Here is a 26113-nt window from a genome sequence, read left to right on the forward strand (position 1 = left end):
GAGAGTGAGTGAAGCTTCATCTGTATTTGCAGTCACTCCCCAGCACTAACATCACTGCCTCAGCTCCACCTCAGATCATCAGCCATTAGATTCTCATGGGAGCCCAGGTCCCTGGTGCCAGAAAGGTTGGAAACCGCTGTTCTAGAACCAGGCATAGAACATCCTCTGAGGAAGGTTCTTGGGGTAGGTATTCATCCTGACTCTGTAGCTCTGTGGGGACTAGCATTCTGATATGGTACCACTAGGACAGGTTTTAATAGAAACCACCATTTGCTTATCATGTCATAGCGTTATGGCAAGTTGCTTCACCTCTCTGGTTCCCTGTCTACAGCAGTCAGGTGCTCTGGAAGCATTTTCTCCTCTTTTTTTCATTTTTTTTAAATGAGATCTTTCTCTGCTAATGCTGCCCACATTTGAGATACAGAAAGCCTTCTTATTCTGACATGTGTTTCTGTGAGTAGTGAATCAGAATTTGGAGAAAGTAGAGGACAAGGTCAAGGGATTTGGTAGTAGGGAGACCTGGATCCAACTTCCCTGAGTCTCAGGTCCTTCATATGCAAATGGGGTAATTCCTGAATTGTGAGGGTTAAATGAGGTAGTGCACACCTAGGGCCAATCATATGACAAATTTCCAATAATAGTGTGTTCTTTTCTGTGTCTCAGTCTCACTTCTTTGTAAGTGAATGCTTTAAAGTTCAAGTACTACTAAATTACCCTTTAAATTCAATTTATTTTTTTCCTTTAGGCAATAGGTGATTTTAGAAAGTGACACTTTTTTTGTGTGTGTGTGATTTAAGGGCTTGACAGGATCACCTGGACAACCTGGAGAGCATGGAGAGCCTGGGTTAAGGGGAGATCCTGTGAGTAGTGGAGGAGGGGTTTATGCTGCTTTCATCCAGGGACTTGTAAACTGTTTGCTTGAGCACGAAGGCAAAGAGCAATTAATTATTCATTCATGAGGCATCATTCAGCCTATTTTAGTATTGTAACAAATAAAAGATTTGAGAGGAAACCTGTCTTATAAAACTTTCACTTTCTTAAAAGAGTTTGGAATTTTAATTGCATTGCGTATTTGGGATTACTGAGTAAGCCTAGACAATTAAAAGTGTCCACTTTGGTGCCTTTGTTTTTTAAAAAAGCATGCTTCCTATAATTTCTTTTTTGTCTTTCCTGACAAAAAAGGTGAGGTAAGCAACCTTTTACTTTTTAGGGAGATCCTGGAATTGATAGTTACCTCCAAGGTCCTGATGGAGAAAAAGGAAGGCGTGGACATCAGGTGAGATGGTCTCTTTTTACTTTGGGATACTGGTACACATGGGGAAAGATGACAGCTGTTGCAAAACACTGGCATTCTGGTTGGATCAGCATAGAAAACCAGAGAGCAAGCCTGTCCATGGAGATAGGATGTTAATCCCCACTTATCTCCTTGTCCTTGCGTCTTCATCTCATAGATTTCTCTTTTTTTTTCTGTACAAATCTTATCTCCCACAGCACTAGTAATACATGTCACTTTACCTCTTAGTCCCTGGTTTCTTCATATCCCACATAAAAGTATCAGACTCAATGATTCCTAAGATCTTTTCAGTTTTAAAATTCTCCAATTTTATAATGATGTCTTAATTTTAAAAGATGCTCAAGGTCATTCCTCTGCTGGCTTGCTTTCCATCACTGCTGATGCTGATTGATGTGGGTCAGGTACTAGCCATTTTCAGAGATAGGATCCTCATCTAGTTCTGAAGCCTAGAAGTATCGTGACAGAAGACATCACAGAAGGAAAAAGACTTGTTAACTTGACAGATGCTTACTTGTTGGAAGCCGTTTTTAGATTTTTATGTCCTAGACATTAACATACATGACTCTGAAAAATGACTAAAATAACCTAAGTGTCTTCGTCCTCATATCTCATCATTCCCAATTTCCAGGAATGAGGTCTGCATACCAACATATTTACAGCTGTAAAGGAACCTCTGTTTATTTTGATTTCTAATTTACATCCTTTGACAAAAGCTTAGGCTATCAGTTCTCCCTGAATGTAGCTAGTTCATATCCATTTTATATATGTCCAGGTCGTGAATAAAATCTAGTTTGTAATAAGATCATTATTATGTAGCTATGTGAAAAAACTATCACGATTTGTTATAAGAATTTCTCATCTTGTTGTTAATTACAATTATTTTGGAAAGTCCACTGAGAGGGTTCTTTTTGGTGAGTTGAGATTAGAGAGCCTTGTGAATATCCACTCAATAATAACAACAACCCACTCAACTGTGGGACTGAGCTAAGAGAACAGCAGGGCAGCAACTAATTCATCTGGGCCCAGTTTCCTCATCTGCAAGGTGGGCAGATTAAAGAAACCACTTCAAAGTTTCCATGAGTTAGTGGCTGTCATGGGAAAAAAGGTCATGATCTATGTATAAATTGAGCTATGGTTCCATGGATTGCTTGTCGTTTAACAGCTGGGAAGGAACTCAGGCCTCCGGACAAACTGTCCAGTGTTGTTTCCATCACAGCACAATAGCCATGGGAGAGCCTCATACTCACAGAGATCTCCATCATTGACTTTAGCTAAGATTAATCTTGAACATCGGATCCCTGAATTGTGCATGCAACAAAAAATTGTAACCCTTTGAGGCAGTGCCGTATTTTTGCATTTGTGTTGCTCGTGGTTTCTACTCCCATGAGCTTTAAGAAATGTACTCTAGGAATTTAGAAGACATCCCTCTAGGGGGCACTCTTTCATTGGTTTTAGTTCTGAGTAGATCCAAAGAGCAGATTTGAAGTTGCAGTTTGGATGGAGAAGATGCTCTGATGAAGCGGTCTTTCAAACCAATCTGAGAAACTTTGTTATATACTTAGGACTGGGGAAAGAACAGAAATCCAGTCATGCTTTCGCAGGTCAGGGGAGAATGAAAACCAACCAATACAACCTTTTTAAAAGGCAGTCTTAGGCAACATACATCAGTTAGACTGCTGTTTTTTTGTTTCCGTTTTTTTTTTTTTTTTTTTACAAGTGACAGAAGGCCTGACTGGCAGTGTTTAGCTAATAAACATGTTTGATAATCCAGGAATAGGTAATTCCAGGTTTGGTATAGTAGCTCAATGATGCCATCAAAACCCAGTGATGTCATTAGGGATGCAGCATCTTTCTTTCCACGGGGCCATCCTCGTCATGGTCCGTGGGCTTGGCAGCCTAAGAATTTTGCCTTTACCTTTACATAAAATGCCGTAAGGAAGGGGACTTTCCTTTCATTAGGGCACTCCCAGCAACATTCTCTTTATAGCTCATGTAGCTCATTGACTGGGCCCTATACTCCCTACCTGCCCTCACCCCATTTTAAGAGAGCCAGAGAAAGCAAGTCTGTGACAAAGGAAATGAGATTGCCATGATTGACCTAGACAGGTCATAACTCATCCCTTGGAGCCGGGCATGGTGCTGCCTCATACAAAACTAAGATTTTCTTAGCAAGGAAGAAAGGGGAGACAGTATTTTATAGCCACCAACTGTATCTGTCACAGCTTAAGATGTGTACATCCTTTGATCCAGCCTTTCCAGTTCTAGAAGTTTATCCAGAAGCTAATCATGGACCAACACAAAGATTCAGCTCCATGGATGATCACTGTAGTGATTTTTAATCACTACAATGCTTAAATGTTCAGTGATAGGAGATATTTTATATAAATAATGGCAAACCCACATGATAGAATATTAGTAAGCCATGAAAAATAATTTGGAAGACTATTTCATAGCAAGGAAAACATTCATGATGTAATATTAAGTGAAAGAAAAACCAGATTATAAAACTATTCAACTTTTGATAAAGGTAATTTTTAATTGTTGTATAATATTTAAATAAGCATTTCCACCATAACTTATAAAATATATCTATGTCTATTTATCCTGGAAGGAGAAACGCCCAGAAATTATGCATTTCTTTTCCTTACCCTTACTCTCTGAATTGTTGAAAGATTCTGTATTGAACCTGTATAACTTTTACCCCAACTTTTTGTTTTGAAAAAATTTAAATCTACAGAAAAGTTGTAGTTGTAAGAATAGCACAATGAACACCGATCGCTATCATTTAGCCCTATTTGATTTATGTCACTCTATACAAATACATAGGTAATTATGTATATATTTTGCTGAGCCATTTGAGGATTAATTGATGGTATCAAGACATTTTGCTTTTAAACATTCAATACATATCTTTTAAAAACAAGGACATTTTCCTATATAAGCACAATGCAATCATCACGCTCAAGAAAATATTGATGCAAAATTATTTCCATTATACAGTCCATATTCAGATTTCCACACTTGCCCCAACAGTGCCCTTTATGGTTATTTTTATTGTCATTCTGGATTCCAGTCAAGGACTAAGGAGTGTGTATGGTTGTCTTGCCTCCATAGCATCCTTTAATCACAACCGTTGTCCAGTTATTCATTTGTTTACATGACATTGACATTTCAGACAAGGTATTTTGCTAAACATCTCTCAATTAGGATTTGTTTCCTTGTGACTAGATTCAGGTTAAACATTTTTGACAAGAAATTAAGAAATACTATACCCTTCTCAGTCACCAGGAGAGACGCTATGTCAGTTTGTTTCATTATTGGTACATTTATTTGGTCACCTGATTAAGATGGTGTTCACCAGGTTTATCCATTGTGAACATACCTTTTCCCTCTTCCTGATGGTTAACTAATCTGAACAATGATACTCTGAGACTGTACCTTTTTGTTTCCCAACAATCTTTTACTCAGTGGTTCTAGCATTGGCTCAAATAATTCCTTTATTATGCTGGCTACAAAAAACTATTTATTGTTGAAATGAGAAAATGATAAACATTTTAAGAAAGAATTTTCATTATATCAAGAGTGCTATATCTAAAGCCTTCTCCCTTCACGCAACCCACTTTATTTTAAAAAATCCCATTATAAAAGTCACATTTTGGGAATATAGAAAAGTAAACTGTAGAGAAAAATACCAATAATTTCAGTAACCAAGAAAACCATCACTTTACTGAACTTTCCTAACTCATTGATGGCAAAGTTACTCTCCCTGAGAAAGTTAGATCAGGATCTCATGGGCTTTAAAAAAATGTCCTACTACAATATAAGAAAATGAGGATTTATCGTTTTGTCTTTCTCTATATTTGGGATAAATTATTCTTTCTCAAATTTAGCACACTTGAAAAGAATGATGTTACGGCACATTTTTCTACTTTATAAACTTTTGATAAAGGTAATTTTTAATTGTATAATATTTAAATAAGCATTTCCACCATAACTTAATTAACACTTCCCTCATATTATGGAACATAGAAATTGTTTCAGAATTTCATATAATATAACAGTTGAAAGAATACTTTGCACAACAAGTTTTTGTTTCTGCATTTCACGTTCTTTCCCAGTTTATATATTTTTATTGAGTTAGCATGTGACTTCACTGGATAATAGTCTAAGATATCCCTACTTTGGATCAGGTGATATCCATTTCTCTGAAAGATGGAATCATACTTTCTCTACCAATTTTTCCATTTCTGATCTTAAAAAAAAAATTGAGAGCATTAGAGTTTCCTTATTGTAACCAGTCCTTTGTCATCATCTGTATATCTTGATCACTCCACACATGCAGAGACACATTCTTCTACCTGTTGTTTCTGTCTACCCTCTCAGATGCAGGTAGAAATAGAAGTACCAATATTTTTCAAATATTAAACATGACTTGTTGAAGAATATGACTATTGTCCCAGCATGGTGAGCCCTGAGGAGTTATAAAATGAACAATCTTTGGGGAAAGATGCCTACAATAAGGATATTTTAAAACACCAGAATTAAATCCGTTTGCTCTAGAGGAGTGCCGACCAACAGAACTTTCAAGATTATGGAAATATTCTACATCTGTGCTCTCCAATATGGTGGCCACCAGCCACATGGAGTTATAGAACACCTGAAATATGCCTTATATAACTGTGAAAATAAGTTTTTAATTTAAGTTAACTTAAACTGATCTCTCCCATGTGGCTAATGGCTTCTAGATTGAACAGCCCATCTCTAGAGAAAAATCCAAAAGTATGTAGACATCTAAACTGATCTTTCCTTTACCTCTTAATTTTTAGGGAAGTTCTGGTTTTGATGGACCTCAGGGGGAGACTGGAAATGTTGGCCCTCAGGTAGGTATAACTGCTTATGAGATGTATTTCACCTGCTTTTGTAGAACAGAGACGTAGGCTGGGGTGAAAATTGGCTGTTTCCTTTTTTAAGGTCTTCACTTCCTTTCTATTCTTAGGGATCAAGAGGAAGACAAGGTCTGCCAGGATGGAAGGTCAGTGCTTTCTAGAATGAGTTGCTTCTTGTTTCACATATATAGCTACTTTAAATAGTTCCTCTGAGAGGTCAAGGGGAGTGCTCTTTGGGTTGTCTGAGGTTGTGTGAGGATCCTTGGGAAGTTTCCATGGAGACCTTTTCCATGAAGAAAGGAAAGTTTATATGGTCCTTCTCTGTTTCCTCTCCAATCTGCTACAATACTTCATGTATTCTGACTAGCAACTAATACCTAATAAAATGGCTTTTACCCCTGAAATAATATTTTTTCCACTTAAAGAAGTAGGACTTCTTATGGGTATATAAGGGAATCTCATAGTCACTAAATTAAGGAAAAAGATTGAGCTTTTACTATTTCCTAGGGAGGAATGATATGATTTGAGGGTGGAATGGGGGGATATCTCTGTGAAGGAAATTGTATTTCACTAAGTGTTTATCTAGCACAAGTCACTGTGCTAGACTTTTATTTACATTATCTCGTGTAAACTTTTCTACAGCCCTGGGAGTTATGAGCATCATTGCTTACTTTTTATGGATAAGAGAGGAAATATAGGTTTAGCAATGTGAAGTTATTTGTCAGAGGGTACATAGCTAATAATTGATGGAGACAGAATTCGAATTCAAAGATCAGGATGCTCTTGGAAATTTTTGTACAAAATAAAAGTTAAGTTTATTGTGTAGACTTACCTCTATCATAGTCTGGTCATGTTCTCTTGCTCTGCTTATATTGTTTTATTTTCTAGTATTCTCATGATTTAAGGATAGAGAAGTCAGAGATGACTTATGTCATCTCTGAGCCTGGAGGAGAGAGGGAGGGAGAGGAAAAGGGAGTGGGAGTAGGAGAGGAAGAGGGGAGAGGAGGAGGGAGGGAAGAGGGAGTGAGGGAGGGAGGGAGGGAGGGAGAGAGTTAGGCAAGGACCTAAGTACAGAAAATGATGGGACTCATGTATCTTCAAACCAAACATGTTAGAAAAGCAAGGATATTGAGAAATCCCAATTCAAAAATCCAAACAAGTTTGTTGATGCCAAGGAAAAAATTATTTCTCATGCAATGTTAAGATTTGAAATTAATTCTTAGATAATGTTTTGTGCTATTAATGAACTCTTAGCACTTGTGAAATAAATAATATCCTGAAATAACATTTTATCCCATTGTTTTTATCCCCCCAAAAGCAGAAAGAAATTAACTATAATTGATTATGGCAGGTTTAGGAGAAATTAAGTGGCTCTAGGCAGTTGGGTGAATTTTCTACTCAAATTATTTAATTTTTTTATGATGCTATGAGTGGTTTATCTAAATATCCATTAACAGTAGGCCCTCTGCTTTGTTGGGTTTTGGTTATTTTTGATTCCCTATGGCACTCCATCTCCTATGTCTTTCTTTTTTATTTAATTTAAATCAGAGCCAAGCCTGTGCATAAATTTAAAATAAAATTGCACTGTCAAGCTTATAATGAAAACTATTTCACTGCCCATTCTTCTCCCTGTTTGTGACTCCTAGCGCTTCAGAAGCACTCACTTTCATCTCTTTGAGCTGTTCCATCTGGTATTATTGTCATTTTCTAAACAACATGTTTTACTTTGCTATTTCTTGCTTTTTAGTTTTGGATGTTTTTCTATTGATTTCTTTCTTTTTTTCCTCTGTTGATTGGAATACAGACCTCAATTCACCTGGCATGTTCCTGAATCAGAAAGTTCCCTCTGGGCTCTCTTACTGTATGTTTACTTATGGTATATTCTATCACATTTTCATAGCTAGAACCTGAACAAGAATTCTTTAAGCCCTTAACGTTTTTTATATTCAAGAGTAAAGAAAATTTTGTTTCTCTAAACTTTTTTCTCCAGTTCTCTGTATTTTAACTTTAATAAGTTTAGTATTATGACAAATTTATTGTAAAATAAATATATTTGGTTTGCAGTATAGGGCCAAGAGTCACTGTCTAATTCAGATTCCTGTTCAGGCTGCACTTAGGGTTATAATATATATTGTGAACCTGTAATTCCTTGTTGATGGAGCCTTCTAAAGGAATTTTCCTCCATTATTATTTGGTAAACCTTGCTTGATACAAGATTAATTCTAAAAGGCAATTTTCTTGAGTTTCAAAGCAGTGGAGTAGAAAGAACTATTCTAATTTCCCTGATAGTTAAGTATTGATTTTTCTTTTCCTTTCTTCTTTCTTTTCCTTTTCTTCCTTCCTTCCTTCCTTCCTTCCTTCCTTCCTTCCTTCCTTCCTTCTTCTTCCTTCACTTCCTTCCTTCCTTCTTCCACCTTCCTTTCTTCCTTCCTTCCTACCTTCTTTCCTTCTATTTCTTCCACTTCACTTTTTCCATACATTTCCCCACCTGTCTACCTTCTGGCAACAATCGATTTGCCCTCTATATTTATGAATCTCTTTCTGTTTTTTTTTTATTTCTTACTATGGGGGACAAAAATTTTTCTTTACCTGTTCATCTCCTTTTTCATACACTTTCCTTCAATTCATCCTTGCAATACACTTATTTTCTCCACTTTTGGTTCAGTCGGCTCACATGATAACTAGGTAAATATTATTTATACCTATATAACTTTTGTTTTCCTGAGTCACCCTTTCTCTCCATTTGCTTTGTATTCTATGTGCCTATTACTAGTTAATCATAAAGTTCTTTGACAAAACTGATAACCTCTCAGTATATTCAAACATGGGAGGTTTATATTTCTTGGATTCCTCCTAACTGGGCCCTCTGTCCTCCTGCTCTAATCCAGACTGATTGCTCTCTGGGTCTCTGTACTATTATCTTATTGGAACAGAAACCTCTCATTTTGGAAGCAGAGAAAAATGCGTGCAAACTGCCATCTTCAATAAGAAATCTCTCCCTTTAATACATTCTAATCTTAATGAATCTCTGTAGTGATTGGCTCCTTTTCCTTTTCAAGCTTTGATTTTTTAAAAATAAGAGGCAAAATCATAACTATTTGCAGATTCTGGGGTGAACTGGGTTTATCCAACATGTCAATGGTTTGCTAGTTAACCCAGTATTGGATTCATTTATGTTTTTAAGACTATAACTTGCTAAAGATCAGCCAGTACTATTGGAAGAAAATAGGTTACAGAGGTGCTGAATTCCAAATTACAACATCCCGTGGGTCTTGGGGAAATATGTCTCATTGCTATCTATAAAATTAGATATGCTGGCTTGTGCAAGATGTCTAATAAAATAGAATTGTAAATAAAATTTTATTTATGGAAAAGGTTGTATTATGGCAAACAAATCAATGCATAGATCATTCTGACCATAGCTAAAATCTTAATTTGTTAATTATGATAAAATTAAGGATATATTTTAAATGTCTATAAACCCATCATCTTCCTGCAATTATTTTCATGTTTGTGTGTTTCCTTTACTTGCATAGATAATAAAGGGCTATCATAATGTATATACTATTTTGTATTCTGCTTTTCTGTTTCCAAACCTTCCTATTATCATTTTAATACATTATACCTTACTTTCTTAAAGAACAATGATTTTCTAAACTATTCTTATGTTGTACATTTAAGTAATTTCTATTTTATTATATATCATATTGATGCTGTAAAGAAAAACTGTATTATAGGTTTTGTTTTGTTCTTGCATTTGCTTTGTTGAAATGCTAATATAAATATATAGACGTGGAGCTGTAATAGAAGAGTCTGAGTTTTGCTATATAGCGCCATGTTGTTTTTAGAAGTGTTATGTTATAAATGTCACTAATGTAATGTGCAAATTAGGTAACATTTCACAACCTGTTTCAAAATTTCTAGCTACATGCCTTTTAAAACTTGGTTCATATTTATAAATCTAAATAATCAACTCTTGAAGAGTAGATTAATATAACAGTAATAATTAATAAAAATGCTTCCTATTTATTTGAATAGTTTTAAAAACTTAAGAAGCACAAGTAATTGTTCTATATATTGATTGATTGAGTTTAAGATTTTTTTCTTTGTAAATCTATGAATAATCGGCAGCCTCGTCAACATGTGAGCAACATGAGAAAGAAGGCAGAATAACTCACAGAATGGGTATTATCTTCAATCTTAACAAATATATATTCTCTGTAGAAATGAAAATATTAATTAGAGGGAGAAATTAAATCAGTTATCAGATGAATAATTTTAACAGCTCATCCTTTGCCTAGATAATTAGGTTACTGCTGTAAGAACCTATAAGGTTTTAAAGCCAGTTTTCTGCTATTTCTCTAAGTGCTTTATGGACCTTTTCCTTCGAACGTCATGCTTTTTGCTGTGTTCAACATTCTGAGTTTCCTCATACAAAACAAAGGTCCTTAACACCAGTCAGCATTTAGCCCATATCCCTTAAGAAGAATAGACGGGCTTTCAGTAACCAGTTATTATGTAAAATGGAAGTTTGAGTAATTTAAACAAAGTATTTTTGCTTCCATCACTAGCTGAGGCATTGGAAGGAAATGTGCAAAGACTGGGAGAGACATAAGAATCTGGTCTTTCATTTTCTCAACATAAGTGGAACTATCACCCCATTCTTTTCCAATTCCATATCCTAAGAGGACTGAGCCCAGACACTTAAATCCTTTTTATCTTTCTCCTGTGGCTTTCAAATAAAATCTTGCAGGGAAGGCTGCCTTCAATTGAGAACACTAAAGATGCCTGGTAAACTCACTGAATTTTATTTATTTTGACAGGGTGTACGTGGAGAATCCGGTGAACAGGGTTATCAAGGAGAGCTTGGGTATCCAGGCCCGCAGGTTGTATCAGTGAACTTGTTTTCAGTATGAAAGGGTATTTGTTTAAAATTTTAACTTAGATTCTTTGGTAGAGATTTAACATATATTGGAATGGCCTTGGATACCTAACTTCCAGGGCCTCCCAAAGCAGGTTGTATAGTCTTTCTTCTAGGCAGGTTAAAGCTTAATAACTCATATTTATTGAGCTCTTACTATGTCCTAGGTATGGCCTTAACCACTTGTATTAACTTATCTCATCCTTCGGTGGGGGATTTATTATCCCCACTTTACAGGGGAGAAATGGAGCGGGGATGGAGAAGTTAGGTAAATTGGCCAAGCTCACACTGTTAGTAAGTGATCAAGGTAGAATTCAAATTCAGGCAGTATAGTTATAAATCTAAGCTCTTTATTACTGCCTCTGAAGCTGTGTATTCAAAATACTCAAATAGTATTTAATTCATTAAATTTGTATTCAGTTTGGCAGGAAAAATAAGCAGTATGTTTATTGAGTACCTATTATTCACAGGGCATTTTGCTAATAGGCCTGGGATAGTCAGACCATCAGGGCAAGTAGCCCTGAAGGAGTTCAGTCCAGTGGAGTGTGTAAACTAGTTCATGGTAACTGGGGGTTTAAACTTCCAACCAGTTCTTTTGGAGTCTTCTAAGCATAACCCAAATCTGTCACTCTGTAAACACTTCTGGAGTACTTTCTGCATCTCACTTTTAAATGTTAAATTATTTCCAAGTTCCCTCAAATGGAAGAACTTTAAAACAACAAATTTTACTAACACATTGAATCATTCTCCTTAACTTTAAAGATCCTATGAGTATCAGATGATAATTTGAGAAGGTTTCTGCTGTTTTTCCACTTGACAAAGATACTAAAGAAAGAAATGGGTAATCAATGTATAGTTAGAGATCGTATTTACTTTATGATAGGAAATAGTATCTGAACATAGAGGGAAACAACTGAGAGATGTGTTTTTGTCTTTTCCTTTGATCACTGGCTTAATTCAAATTTGGACCCCCCACTAGTGTTGTGTCCTGGCTTTCTCCTTTATATTCACTTTATTATACTGCTGAGAGAAAGGGGAGCAGGTCTTGTGGTGAGCCATGAGCAAGATAATCGATCAAACCTCTTTTTAATTCTCATTCCCTACTGGGATGTGGGTATGATGGTCTATTTAAACTGATGACTCAATACCTCACCCGGGAGTATAGAAACCATGGTCAATGCTTCTCATAAGAAACCATTTCTCAGAAAAGCTAGAGAAAAATTAAAGTGTCAGAAATCGGTAAAGTAAAATAGATTGGGGAGAAAATGAGCAACTCCCCAGCAATGTGCCCAGTGAGATTAGGCCACTTAAATGTACTTTTGGTATTTGATAAAAATCAGAACATAATCTTCTTGTTCAGCCTTTGTACGTATAAGGAAAAGGTTGATTTTTCAAAGGAGATCACATCCTTGCAGCTCCTCTCTTTTAGGATTTAAAATTAGTTGAGTGAATTAAAATATAAAGCAATGTTGTCAAACGTTATTGTTCATCATATTTAACTGGAGATATGGTTAAAGAAATAGATGTTAAGGATTCACATCCTGTGCCTCAGACAGAGTGAGTTTGAAGTGAGTGTGCTGGGGTGCAGATGCTGCTTGATGAAGGTGTGATAAATGAGATAGTGATGGGCCAGGGCACCTTAATTTGTGCTTCCAAAGGCATCCAAGATGATTTTGTGGCTACATGGAAAATATTTATGTAGCTCTGTAAAAACTGGCTGAATTTTAATTTCACCTTTGGACCAGGGACCGAGAGGAAAGCGAGGACCACCAGGAACTTTTGGACAAAAAGGCTTACTGGGTGCTCAGGTAGGTATAAAAAACTAAAAGCTGCAACACAGCTCCTCATTAACAATGGCCAGTTCATACACCTGAGTGTTTCTGGACGAATAGCATAAAGCTACCCTGTTTGTTCTGGGATCTGTGGGTATCAGGAATTTCTAGAAATAGCTAATTTTATGCAGTAGACATTGACCACTAGCTACGTACCCCCTTCTACTCTGGGTATATTGTGGGAATATAGTAATTACTGAGATCGGGTTTGAGCCTCAAAGATGTATAACACAAGCTCATATATATAGTTCAAGAAAAAATAACATAAAAGAAATAAATGACTGGTTTACTGGTTATATTTTCTATAAGGAAGCAGTTACTACTCCAGTTTTGTAGATGAGGAAACAGAGCCTCACAGGGATTAAATGACTTGTCATCTAGATAGGTAATTGGCTGAACTGGCCTCTAACTTGGATCTCTCTGTGCCTGTTCTACTCCCTCTCATGTATAAATGTTTTGCAAGCATTTGAGTCTTTTAGGAATACGGAGATGTTCAATGAAATGCTTTTTCCAGGACAACAAATAGAACAGCCAATCAGAGTTGCATAAGTATGTGTGTATATATATATATATATATATATATATATATACTTATTTATTTATTATTATTATTTTTTGACACCTACAGCATCCGATCTTCCTAAGTGGTCTCCCATCCAAGTACTAACCATGCCCAACTCTGCTTAGCTTCTGAGATCAGATGAGATCAGGCATGTTCAGGGCAGCATGGCCATAAACCCCATCCAATATTATGGTGGTTCATAGAAGGGTAGCACCGTATTGAGGAGCTGATGGGAGTGACTTCCTAAGGAAGGGATCATTTGAAATAACTTAAGCCTGAGCAGCCTGATTTAAATCAGGAGTAAGAGTATCTGGAGATTCAAAATAGCAGCTCCAGGATGGCCTAAGCCATAGTTCTATCCTCATTCTCTCTCTTGGTCAGGAGAAATTGAGCTCCATAACTGATTGTATTATTTTCTTCCTCATTCGATAATATTTTCTATTTGGGAAGGGTAAAAGTCCAGGCATTTGTCTTCCCAATCTCTTAATCAAATGGTGTTTTTCTCTCTAGTAGTCAGATAATTCCTCTATTTCTTGAGACATGGTCGGCATGGCCTTTTGCACGAAACATCTTACTCCCTGAACCCAATCTCCCCGCCTGTCGGCTAAATGTGTACATTATGCATTTTGTATGTTGGAGGATCAAATTAATTGTGTAAAACATTAAAGGTGATTCATGAGCATATTACCATTTCAATAATAACGAGAAAGTCAGATAGTTAACTCTGTGGCCCTTGAGGTGATTTTCATTGTGGTCTTGCTGCAGGGGAATCCTGGGCCTCCAGGGCCAAATGGTTCGAAAGGAAAAACTGGACCAAGAGGAATGAAGGTAAGTGTCAGAGAACATACTCTTCCTTGATTATAACTTAGATTCATTACATGAATCTCTTCTTGTGTGATCATTTCCAGCAGGAGTTTCTGATGTGGTTGGCGATGATATTGACTGTCCATTACCTCATAGCTGGATAGATAGGTACAGAGAATGAAAGACATATAGACAGACATATGGAAAGATGGACAGATGGTCACATATATCACTAGACAGACATATGAGGGGTTAGATAAACATATGCGTTCCCCACAAATGTAGATTCACATACACCTAGAAAAAGCTATAGCAATATAAAATTCTGTAACTGGTGCTGCATACCTGGTTTTGCTAATTTTCAGTAGCTAAATTTTAAATATATTTTTAGTTTCTTACATTTAACAGATGTCTAGAGGAAGATATTTACCTTAGACTGTAGGATGATGCCAATGGGATTTGAAAAGAATAATTGTAAAATTTCTAAGAAAAATGATTTAAAATTGCATGAACTCATAGGAAAAAATTAATTTTATCTTTGTCCTTTGTTATAAAAGGGAGAGCATGGTGATGCAGGAGAAAGAGGCTCACGGGGACAAAACGGGCCGAGAGGGCAACCTGTAAGTCTAGTTTCTGTGTTTTGGACTCTTGATTGAATTTTTATTATTTGTTCTTGTTTTACATAAAATTATAATATTCTTGATGAATATTTTGGGTAACAAAGGTAATATGATCACTAGAGCTGTTGTGAATCTAAAGAGTCAAAGAGCCTCAAACTCCTTATATAAATAAAGAATCCAGGGTTTATTTTGCAAGAGGGAAGTGCCAGTGAGCTTCTTCTGCTTGACAAAAATGTTTTGCAAGCATTTGAGTCTTTTAGGAATACAGAGATGTTCAATGAAACGCTTTTTCCAGGACAACAAATAGAACAGTCAATCAGAGTTGCAAACTTTTAAGGATGTAGGTTTGATTAAAGCAGGGGTCCCCAACCCCTGAGCTGTGGACTGACTGGTACTGGTCTGTGGGCTACTAGGTACTGGGCCACACAGTAGGAGGTGAGTGCCAGGTGAGCAAGCGAAGCTCCATCTGTCTTTGCAGCCGCTCCCCAGCGCTAGCATCACCACCTCAGCTCCACCTCAGATCATCAGGCATTAGATTCTCCTAGCAGCACTGGTCCTCGGTGCTTAAAACAGTTAGGGACCGCTGAACTCTAGAGCATAGAAATAATCTTTGAATACCAAGGATCATAAAAGGTAATACTTCAACAGATAATACTTCCAAAGACAGGGCTATGCATTTTTACCTTAGTCATTGCTCTGAACACGAGGGCAAATTAGTTATTTTATGACTGTTTTCAATTCACCACCTTATCCGAATGAGCTTTATGTTAGAGTAATGTTGTCTTTTCTGCAACTCATATTTCTGAGACTTCCTTTATCAGCAGTAGGAAGGACCTGCAGTTGTTTTACACTCAGCCCTGAAATTGCATTTGTTAGCAAGAAGAGAAAACAAACGCAGGTCTAAGAAACTTAAATGTGGCAAGGGAAGGAACAGAACAAGATTACTGTCAAATGAAATGTAGGGCAAATAATGTTTTACATCTATACGCAATTCAGATGTTGAAGTAAAACTCTTTTACTTTCTTAAAAATCCTCATTTATAAAACATAAAGCTTGTGCCTACTGACCTCTTTCTGTGAAAGACAAAGCTGGGGAGTGATGCCTTTCTTGAAGGTGTCACTTCAGGAATTTTAGAGGGTATTGGACATTTCCAAAATATATATAGTTTGGATCTCTGGGTTTGCAGATGCTGGGGGTTCTGCATGTCCTTCAGCAGGGAAAAGCTGGAGAAACAGCAAATGAATTTCATTTGCATCCTTCCCCCCTCTCCCAATAATTCATTTTTGGTAATCTTCTTTGTCTTATTTTCTAATATTTCAAATTCTCCTCCTTAGCCATGGGAATGATCTCTGTGGCTTAAAATTTAAAATTTTTCTTCTCAGTTGATCTACTTGTCTGCTCAGCACAAAGCACCTAAAACGTTCTGAATTCACTCCTTATCACAGGAAGCTCACTGTCTACATGTACAGATGCTAAGATCCCAGTAGTATCATCAACATTTTTATAATTATTATCATCAGCACCACCTCCGCTTCCACTACTACTACCTCTACCACCTCCAACACCATTACCATGACCAATAACACCACCACGACCACTGTGACTGCTGCTGCTCCCCTGTCAACATCATCTCCACTACTGCCACCATCAGCAGCAGCTTCATGACCACTTAGTGAGTACCGTTGCTGTGCCCGGCATCGTGCTAAGTGCTTTCCATGCACACTGACTTAATCTTCCAACAACCATACTATGTAGATGATATTATTATCCCCATTTAATAGATGAAAAAAACTGATGCTTAAGGAGGTTGAGTAACTTGCCCAAGGTCATTCTTGCAACCAGCATTGGAAGTAGACTAAAAGTTCAGGTCTTTCTGGGTTTCCAGTCTATGTACTTACTCACTTAACCATATTACCTTTATCCCAATCATTGCGCTCCCCCCTCCCCCCAGCTGTCTTTATCTCTAGAGATTTACCAGTACTGGAACTTGTTCTATTGTTCCTTTATCCTGCAAAGAAAGCAGGTTTGACCAAGAAGGACTCTGTACAGTGATTTGGTTTCCTACATCCATGGTATCATCTTGTTGAGGTACATAATTTTGCTGAAGAGGGGATTAAAAATGAAAAAGAATACAAAAAACTTAATTATATCATGGTCTTTAAAAACTTTAAACCCTATTTGCTCCTTATCTTTTCAAAGCAGTCTAGTGTTTATCCTATGAAGGTAGGATACATCTCCATTAAGCCCATTATGCCTTCCCCACCTCCTTGCACTGCTGATTTTTTCAAAGGTTCAGATAATATTATCAACCAAGTGTTGATCTGGATGACTCTACAATTCATCTTGTGTCATTTTCTAGGGTCTTTTTGGTCCTGATGGATATGGACATCCAGGAAAGAAAGGAACAAAGGTGAGGGTTACCTTGTAGAGTACTCTGAACTTAGGACCATAGCTTTTGCTTTATTTTGCTAGAATAAGAGTTATTAGCCAAGTGACATGCCAGGAATGGTTTCTACCTGCTGTTTATAAAATGTTGTAGCTGCCAGAGTTCTCTCCTTAAAAAATAAAAGCTGTTTTTGTCATTCTACACCAGATATTCCCACTCCAGCACTGGGCATGCTGGTACTTTTCCCAATTCCTTTCCTTTGCAAGCACTCTTGCCTCTATTATATATCTCTCCCCTTTGGACAATTTTTACTCATTTTCTAAAATCCACTCAAATATCAACTTCTTCTTGTGGAAGCCTTTTTGGACTTCCACAAAGAGAATTTGTTGTCCTATACTCTGTGTTCCTAAAGCACATTATTCATATTCCTACAGTAGCCCCTTTTAACTGATGTTATATTATAATTTATTCCTTTATATTTGTCTTCCTACCGGTTTGTGAACTTGATAGCAGGATTGCATCTTACCCATTTTTTGTATTGCCGGAACAGAACCTAGCACAGAGTAGGTGCTCAATAAGTATACTTGAATATTTCCACTCCCATTAGAAGCCAGTATTTTAACATGTAGTTAATGGGTCACTGACAGAGACTTTGAAGCATAGAAGTCACGTGAAGCTTGTTGAACAAATCAGATGTCAATAGCCACAGTTATTCTTGGTGCTTTAGTTTAAGTTACATTTATTGCTTCCCAAAATAAGAAATCACTGGGAAGTTTAGTGATGACCAGCTACTGAATGATGTCAAGACTCTGGGCTGGCTTCTCTGCATTTCTCTTGTTTCCTTTGTGGCTGCAAGATGACACCACTGCCATTTTATTTAACAGGAAAATGCTCCACACATGGTAAGCTCTTAGTAAATATCTGTGGAATGATGAACAGTGGAGTACGTCAGTGATCATCTGGTTCAACCTCGTCAACTTACAGATAGGAAAATTGAGACTCAGAAAAGTAAAGGAACTTGCCTGTAGTCACACATATAGTTAGAGCTGAGTATGGAAATTAGTTCATTGGGGCCTCATCCTGGCAAATTAAGTCTTTCTTCTCTACGAGAGAGTTTGCATAACAGGGAATCCTAGGCAGAATTCACATGTGCATATTTTGAGCCACATACCATCCCTGATCTAAGCACAAAGGCAGTCTATACATATTATGCTACACTTAACATTGTGGAACATGCAGATTCATACAGCTCCTCTCCCCTCAAATCTCCAAGACCTGCTTTCTCGTCCATATTTTCAGCAGATAATCATGCTTCCTATTTCATTAATTAAATAGTAGCAATGAGAAGAGAGTGTCCACACACATCCACCATTATACGGGCTAAATTATTTGCCTCTGTACCTTGCTTTCCCTTCTACTGCTCTGGATGAGAGTCCATGCCCTTATCTAAGACCAACCTCTCCTCTCATGGAGTGGATTCCATTCCCTTTATGCTTTCTTAAGGCCCTGGCCCTTGCAGGTGTCACCTCTTCTTTTGTATCATCAAATTTTCGTCACTCTACATAGAACATTCACATCAGTATACAAAGAGGTGGGAATATCTCCCATCTGAAAAAAAGCCCCTCAAACAAAAACAAAACCCTCACATAACTACATACTCTCATTGCCCCATTTCTATCTGGCAACTCTTTGAAGGAGTGGGTCTATACTGTGGTTCTCACAGAGGGCGAGTTTACCCTCCAGGGGACATTTGGCAATGTCCGGAGGTGTTTTGGTTGTCATGACTGGGGGAGGGGATGCTACTGGCATCTAATTAGTACAGACCAGAGATACTATTTTCTAACCTATAATACACACGACAGCCTATCACAACAAAGAACCATCGGGTCCCAAATGACAGTAATGCTGGGGCAAAGGACTCCACTTCCTTTCCTCTGGTTCTCTCTAACTCATGATAACTTAACCTTCATGCTTCAGCTCTCCCCACTCAACTATGTCTGCTTTAGTCTAGGTAAAACCCATGGTGCTAAATCCAAAGGTCAGTTCTATGTTCTCGTCATACTCCGTGTCTCAGCAGCACTTGACAAAGATGATCGTGGGCTTGTTCTTGAAACCTTTTCTCTCTCATCTTCCAGAACACCCCATTTTCCTGGTTTGTGCCAGCTGCCCTCCTTTCACAGTCTCCTTTGCTGGATCTTTTGAATGTTCTTGACCTCTAAATATTCAAAGACTCGGGGCTCTATCCTCATATTTCTCTCTGTCTTTACTCGAGTGACCTTATGCAGTTCCATGGCATCAAGTACCATCTATCCTGTGATCTAGTTTGGACCAATGACTTAACTCCGAATGTTTTCACTTGGTTATCTAATAGACACCTTAACATTGCCATGTCCCCAAACAACATTTTTCTTTTTCTTTTGTTAACGTTTTATTATGGAAAAATTCAAACATATACACAAATGGAGAGACTTATCTAATGACACCACTCCCCATGTATCCATCATCTTGCTCAAACAATGCAAAACCCTTGACCAATTTTGTTTTATTTTATTTATACTTCCACCCACTGATCCTCCCACCACTTATTTTGAAGCAAATTCCAGATATTATATATTTCATGCATAAATATGTCAAGTTGCTTCTCTAAAATATTCTTTAAAAATATTATCACACCTAAGAATTAACAATCATCCTTTAATAACATCAAACATCCAGTCAGTCAAAACTGATTCCCCTGACAACATGTCCCTCCTCCCACTTCCCACTTAATCTCAGGAGTGGAGACTCCATCCTGCCCATTGCTCAAGGTAGACACTGAATTATCTTTAATAATTTTCTTTCTCTAACACCCTGTATTTAGTCCATCAATAAATAATGGTGAGTCTATCTTCAAAATATACTCAACATTTGATCATTTCTCACCACTCAAACTGATAGATAAAAGTGCTTAAGAGGAAATTTCATTACACAATATATCAGGGGTGGAGAATTTGTAAAAATCATTTTCAAGTTGTTTCACAGTGAATTATAGAAATAAAATGTGGCCACTGGGGAGTAGCTCAAGATAACAACCATTGCTATAGTTGTTTTTTCTGGCACCTGTTTTGAGTCTTTTTCTTCAAAATTATAGTTTCTTATTTTTTCCCTAAGGAATGCCAAAGAAGGATTTGGTAACATGGCATTAAACAAGACCTTATCTCATTTCTGACACTAGGGTGAACGTGGATTTCCTGGCTATCCCGGCACAAAAGTAAGAAGATACCTTTCTGGGCCTAGCTACTGGTATGCAGCATGAATCATTTGTTCGTACTTATTTTTCTTGACATTCAAGGTTTTGCTTTTGATTCTATTAAGGGAGAAGATGGTGACCCTGGCCACCAAGGAGAGCAGGGAGCAAAAGGAATCAGAGGGAACAGGGTAAGAACCAAAGAAATTTCCCAAGATCGATAGAGGCCCACATAATGACATTCTACTCACAGGAGCTTATTTCCATTGGATTAATGGATTTCTTAGCAGAAAGTCTGTGTCTTCCTCAAGCACTGTACATTCCACACCTTCCTTGGGCTAACCCACTTCTCACTTAATCCCACATTCATTTATCTTCTGAATACAAATGCAGCTCCCCAAACCATAACAACAGAAAATCCAAGTTGGAGTTTCAGTTACTCAATATCAACCTTTTAACAAACAAGTTTGGGGGTACCTCTGTCTTTGGTAAATAAGGATATCATTTGGAAACTACTATTTTAGCTGTAGTAGAGAAAACATTACTGTTTCTTTAAGATTCTTCTAAACCTTAACTTTCTCTTAGCTATTGCAGGACTAGACTCTCAAGAACGTGGCTACCATGTTGGTGGACTTTGAGTCATATTTCACTGTGCTTTGTAGAGTCTACCATTAAAAATCTATTTCTTCAGGTTCTGAAGATTCAATCTTGAAGAGCCACAACCACTGGCAGCTCTTTTGGAAAGAGTAACCCTGTGGGTATCTAAAACCTTGGTCATGTTTAGCTGATAGACATTAGAGAGCAAGGCCTTGTGGGAAAAGGACATAGACCAATGTTCAGTGAAGAGAAGAGGAAAGGAAAGATAATGTATATTTTCTAGGCAGTCAATAATTGGTATTTTCATACATTGGCAAGGACATAAAGAAAAATTTGATCTATGCCTAACTTCACTTGCTGCTGGCTAATATTGCCGTGCTCAGCTAAACTCAGCTCTTTGGTTTCAAATTAGAAAAAGAAAATAAATCTATTACATGCAGATAACACTGTGTCTGTTTAAATATGTGTAAAATGAACAGTAAGCCCATGATTAGCATATATCTTTACTCATACACCGAAGATCAGAAGGTGGTGGAGGAAATTCTTGTTTCTCCTGATGCCAGGCCTTCAAAGCCTATTTCTTGCATCCTTTTAATGACATGATCTGGAGGCTCAGCTAAGTATTGACATTTTTTATGGCTCTGTTTGGAAGCGTGTGTCTGTGTATGTGTATACATGTTGGCTGGGATTAGGTATGTAGGAGAGAATTTAGATAGTTCCCACAAATTCTTTCTAGTTTCTGTGTCTCACTCCACCAATCATGGTCTCTGTGTCTCATTCTGCTGATCACAGTTCATAAACTGATCCATCTCAAACTTATTGGACCTTAGATATAATGACAACTTGGTATCTCAAAGTGGGGCTGATGGCTTTAACCAAGTTGTATTCAAAGCGGGGAAGCTTATTCCTTTGCTTTGGTCATTTTTAGGGTAATGCTGGCTTTCCTGGATTTGTCGGAACTCCAGGTGACCAAGGACCTCCAGGACCAAGGGTAACATAGACTCTTCTCCTTTCTCTTATTTTCAGCCTTTGTATAAAAATGAATAAAGATTTGATAAGAGATATCTTTAAGAAGTGAACATTTGGGACACACAAGAGGACCTTTATAGGGAATGGGCCAAATTTACTTCAAGTCCTTACCCAGTATATTTATTTGATATAAATGTTTTACTTGAATATGAAGAGATTAGAGTGGCTGGAGATTTATAAATTTGTCTAAATACATAAAATAATATATAATACTCACTGGAGAATGAGTTTATCAGTGTAAACAAAATGAGCAACAACATTTATGCAAAAACTAGAAGGGAATCCTAACAAAATATGACATTTACATAATCTTAACTGAACTGACAGTGTTGCAAGCCTACAGATATTTTTAAAATTCCCCGGAATGGTATAAAAGGAAAGATTTGGCCCTATTGACATTTCGTCCCATGTCTCATCCTAGGAGGCTAGGCTGTCATTCCATGAGGGGTGGCCATTGAGTCAGCCATGTGTTGAACCTAGTGATTTCATTGCAGTGTAGGTAGGGTTTACTGGAGAGGTGCAACAAGATCATAGAATCAAAAATCTTAGAAGTAGAAGGACCACTCAGGCCCATTTTACAGATGAGGAAACAAAGGCTGAGAAGATTATAGTGACTTGCCCAAGGTCACAAATTACTACCTTATAGAGTCTAAATAAAAGCAAAGATCTGTAGACTCCTGGAGACCCTGAGGTCAGCTCTATTCTGAAAGATCCAGGGAAGACTTGTTTAGTACTAGGGCAGAGATAGGATGCTGGTGGGTGGCCTGAGGAGAAGGGGTAGGAGAAGACTGAGGTCTATTTTAGAACTGCCTATGAATGGTCCTGAGTTCTTGATTGGCCTTTTCCTGAATTTTATCCTAAACTATGGCTTGATCTTAAAATGACTTGATCTTCTAAAAGTCTTTATGTGCTCTCTACCTGGGTATCCTGGACTACAAGTTCTGGGACACAGCTCCTAGACACTCTAACCTCCTTCTTTAAGGGGTAAGACAGAACTCCAGGACCAGGAGTGAAGGACAGGTGGTCTGTGTACTGTGGTGAACTTTCTCAGAACCATTTGCCAACTCTGGAGAGTAATGTATGGTACCTCAGAATTTTGCATTTTAAACTTGTTTATGTTCTTTCCAGGGTATTAAGGGCCCCAAAGGCTTGGTAGATATGACGGTAGGTAAAGATTTTAATTCTAAACTTTATTCTTTTCAGAAAGCTTCCTGTTTTCACAAAAATAGAAATCTACAAAGATTCTTTAGTTTCTTTTCATACTTTATGTTTATGGACTTTACTCTGAAATGTTATAACCAAATCAAGTAAAAAGAGTAGAATTATATTTTAAATCCTGGAGGGAATCTGGATGTTTTTGAGTGATACTAGTTAACGTGAAAGGAGGCCACTACCCCTATGTAATATGCCTTTTTGTAAAGTTCAAAAAATTGCTTTTAAAGTATTTATAAGGCAACACACAGTGTAGTACAGGCCATTGTGTTTCATGGCACACCTGAAAAGAATCTCAAAAGTTATGATGTTCTTCATCTTCCATGTACAAAAATACTATTGTGGGTGAGTGGAGGAGGAATTGGAGGCAGCCGAAGAGCAAGAAGTGATGAGGTCATGAGAAGAACAGAACAGAAAGGAAGCAATCAAAGGAATGAGACAGAATTCTAGGAGACGCGTTAGGAGTAGCTATCTTGGCAGTCATTCTAAAAAAGTGCACCAGGAATTACTAATATAGAGACCAAAGAATTAAAGACATTTCTATACCGTCTGTGCTGAGATGGCTGGATTTAAACTTCTTTAAAATCAGATTTGATTCCATTGCTTTGCGAGGCAGATAAGAAAAATGAATTCCCCTTATCTACCTATTTCTAACAATATGAGCATTATATTGTATATAAAATATATTTTAAATGTTTTAAAATAACTACTGGATCCAGAAATATAACTGCTGGATAGTTTCATTTGCTATAACAATTTTTGGGTTTTCTGTTGTGGCTTAAAAAGCTTTGGATAGGTACTAATCATATTCATATGACATTTCTAAGTCACCAGGGTAAGGAGGAAAATACTTCAAATTAAATACTTTTTCTTTTTTCCTCTCTTTCTCCGTTTTTCTAATAGCCTTGTGAAATTGTTGATTTCATGAGAAAAAACTGCCGTAAGTTGAAAAAGAGTCAAAGGGAGCCAGTGGTGTGAAATGGGAATGAGTCATGGATTGGGGACGTAAGTTACTGTAGATTTGACTGAGGTTTGGGAGGTGTCATTGTCCATCAAGAAAGGATCCTGCAAATGAACATATTTAGCTCAGTCTCGCCCTCGGGTAAGTAATCTTCCTCAATGTAGTCTCATAGATGGAGTGGCATATTATCTCAATGGTGAAGAAAAATTGTACAACATGGCATCCATAAAATGCATTGAAAATTGCACACCTGCATGTATGCATCTTGGTGCTTCTTATCATGAAACAGGCAAAGAAAAGATTTCTTCTTTTTAACTTATCCATTTAAATAAGAGGGATCAACAGTGAGCCTTCAATGAGAAATATGTCTTATTGTATTTAAATTTATGTTTTAGAAATAGAATTATGAATCATAAAATATTAAGTAATGTTTTATCACATTTGCAGATTAGAATTTATTTACTGTCTTCAATGAATTTCTGGATATTTGCATCCTATAATACACACAGTTCTTCATTTACTGGCAATAGGGAGAGAACATTGACTTAGCAAATTGCTTAGTTTGGGCTTGGGTTTTCTCCACAATCATCCCACCCCTCTTGTTCTGTCTCAATCTTCCATATTCTGTTCATTCTCATCCAGTTGCTGCTCAGGGAGATTATGGAATCCTATTTCCTATAAATCATATTGAATAATATCATTGTCTAGACCACAAAAGAAAAGAGTGTCAGAGCTGGCCATATAAAAAGTGAAAATCCCTTTACATTGAAGAGAGCTGTAAAATCAAAAGCAAACAGAAAAATGGAAAAAAAATGCGATATAAGCAACAGATCCAAGCAAAAGACCTAAGTCCCTTACTCTATCATGTCAAAATATATAAAATTGCTACTACTCTATCATTTTCATCTACATATACAGATATTTTATATTTGCTAAACCTAAATATAAAAAACTTTTAGTCTGAAAATGGGCAAAAGACATGGAAGATTCAGAGAAGAAAAAAATGCAAATCACAACAAATCTGTGAAATGTTTGACCTTACAAGAAGTTAAAGAATACAAATTACAAGGAAATATTCTTTTCGTTTCTCAAATTGGAAATATTTTTTAAATGACAAGAACATCCTGATCCAAATTTGGGAAATGTATAAAAGCTCTCATTGCTGGTAAGAATGTCAGTTGGTACAATCTTTCTGAAGTGCAATTGGACAATGCATATCAAAGCCATTATGATAGAGATTTAATAGATTTGAAGAAATATGCATAGAGACATGTATAAGTATGCTCATCACAAAGGGATGTTGGAGGAACAAATCATGATATAGGAGAAAAAAGATGATATTGCTCTAAATTCAATTCATGACATTACTCTAAAAAATAGATGTCCATTACATACTAAGTGAAAATGATTCAGAATAGAACATATCCTAAATTCCAAGTTTTATAAAACAAAATGAAACAAATTATATATATATACACACACATATATAATGTACACATATACACACATATATAATGTAAACATAATGAATTCAGGATACTTTCAGTTTTTTGTTTTCTAATATTTTCCATAAAAATATATTACTTGTGTAAATACACTTATGAATAATATATGTATAGTTTATTCTGTCTGTCTGTCTATCTATCTATCTATCTATCTATCTATCTATCTATCTATCTATCTATCTATCTATCCATGGCTTTGGAATAGCTCAGTGTGCTAGTTAGATTTAAGTTCAGTACAGTGTGACCTTAATGCTCAGTAGCAGTGACAAAAATATATT

General features: G+C 36.8%; 1 protein-coding gene and 1 pseudogene across 3 annotated transcripts in view; one reads left to right on the top strand and one right to left on the bottom strand.

Moving 5' to 3' along the window:
* The window catches only part of LOC120582065 (collagen alpha-4(VI) chain-like), a 103509-nt gene that overhangs the window by 58726 nt on the left and 18670 nt on the right, over nucleotides 1-26113 (top strand). For all 3 annotated transcript variants that reach the window (XM_039837101.1, XM_039837103.1, XM_039837102.1), the window contains 14 exons: nucleotides 798-860; nucleotides 1211-1276; nucleotides 6121-6174; nucleotides 6291-6326; nucleotides 11004-11066; nucleotides 12847-12909; nucleotides 14261-14323; nucleotides 14857-14919; nucleotides 17279-17329; nucleotides 20520-20555; nucleotides 20660-20722; nucleotides 22057-22119; nucleotides 23286-23321; nucleotides 24273-24309. In XM_039837101.1, the coding sequence (XP_039693035.1) occupies nucleotides 798-860; nucleotides 1211-1276; nucleotides 6121-6174; nucleotides 6291-6326; nucleotides 11004-11066; nucleotides 12847-12909; nucleotides 14261-14323; nucleotides 14857-14919; nucleotides 17279-17329; nucleotides 20520-20555; nucleotides 20660-20722; nucleotides 22057-22119; nucleotides 23286-23321; nucleotides 24273-24309 (757 nt within the window). The remainder of the gene's footprint in view (nucleotides 1-797; nucleotides 861-1210; nucleotides 1277-6120; nucleotides 6175-6290; nucleotides 6327-11003; nucleotides 11067-12846; nucleotides 12910-14260; nucleotides 14324-14856; nucleotides 14920-17278; nucleotides 17330-20519; nucleotides 20556-20659; nucleotides 20723-22056; nucleotides 22120-23285; nucleotides 23322-24272; nucleotides 24310-26113) is intronic.
* On the bottom strand, nucleotides 13553-13671 carry LOC120582560 (uncharacterized; annotated as a pseudogene).

Source organism: Pteropus medius, unplaced genomic scaffold (genome assembly GCF_902729225.1).
Source record: "Pteropus medius unplaced genomic scaffold, Ma_sr-lr_union100, whole genome shotgun sequence".
NCBI lineage: Eukaryota > Metazoa > Chordata > Mammalia > Chiroptera > Pteropodidae > Pteropus > Pteropus medius.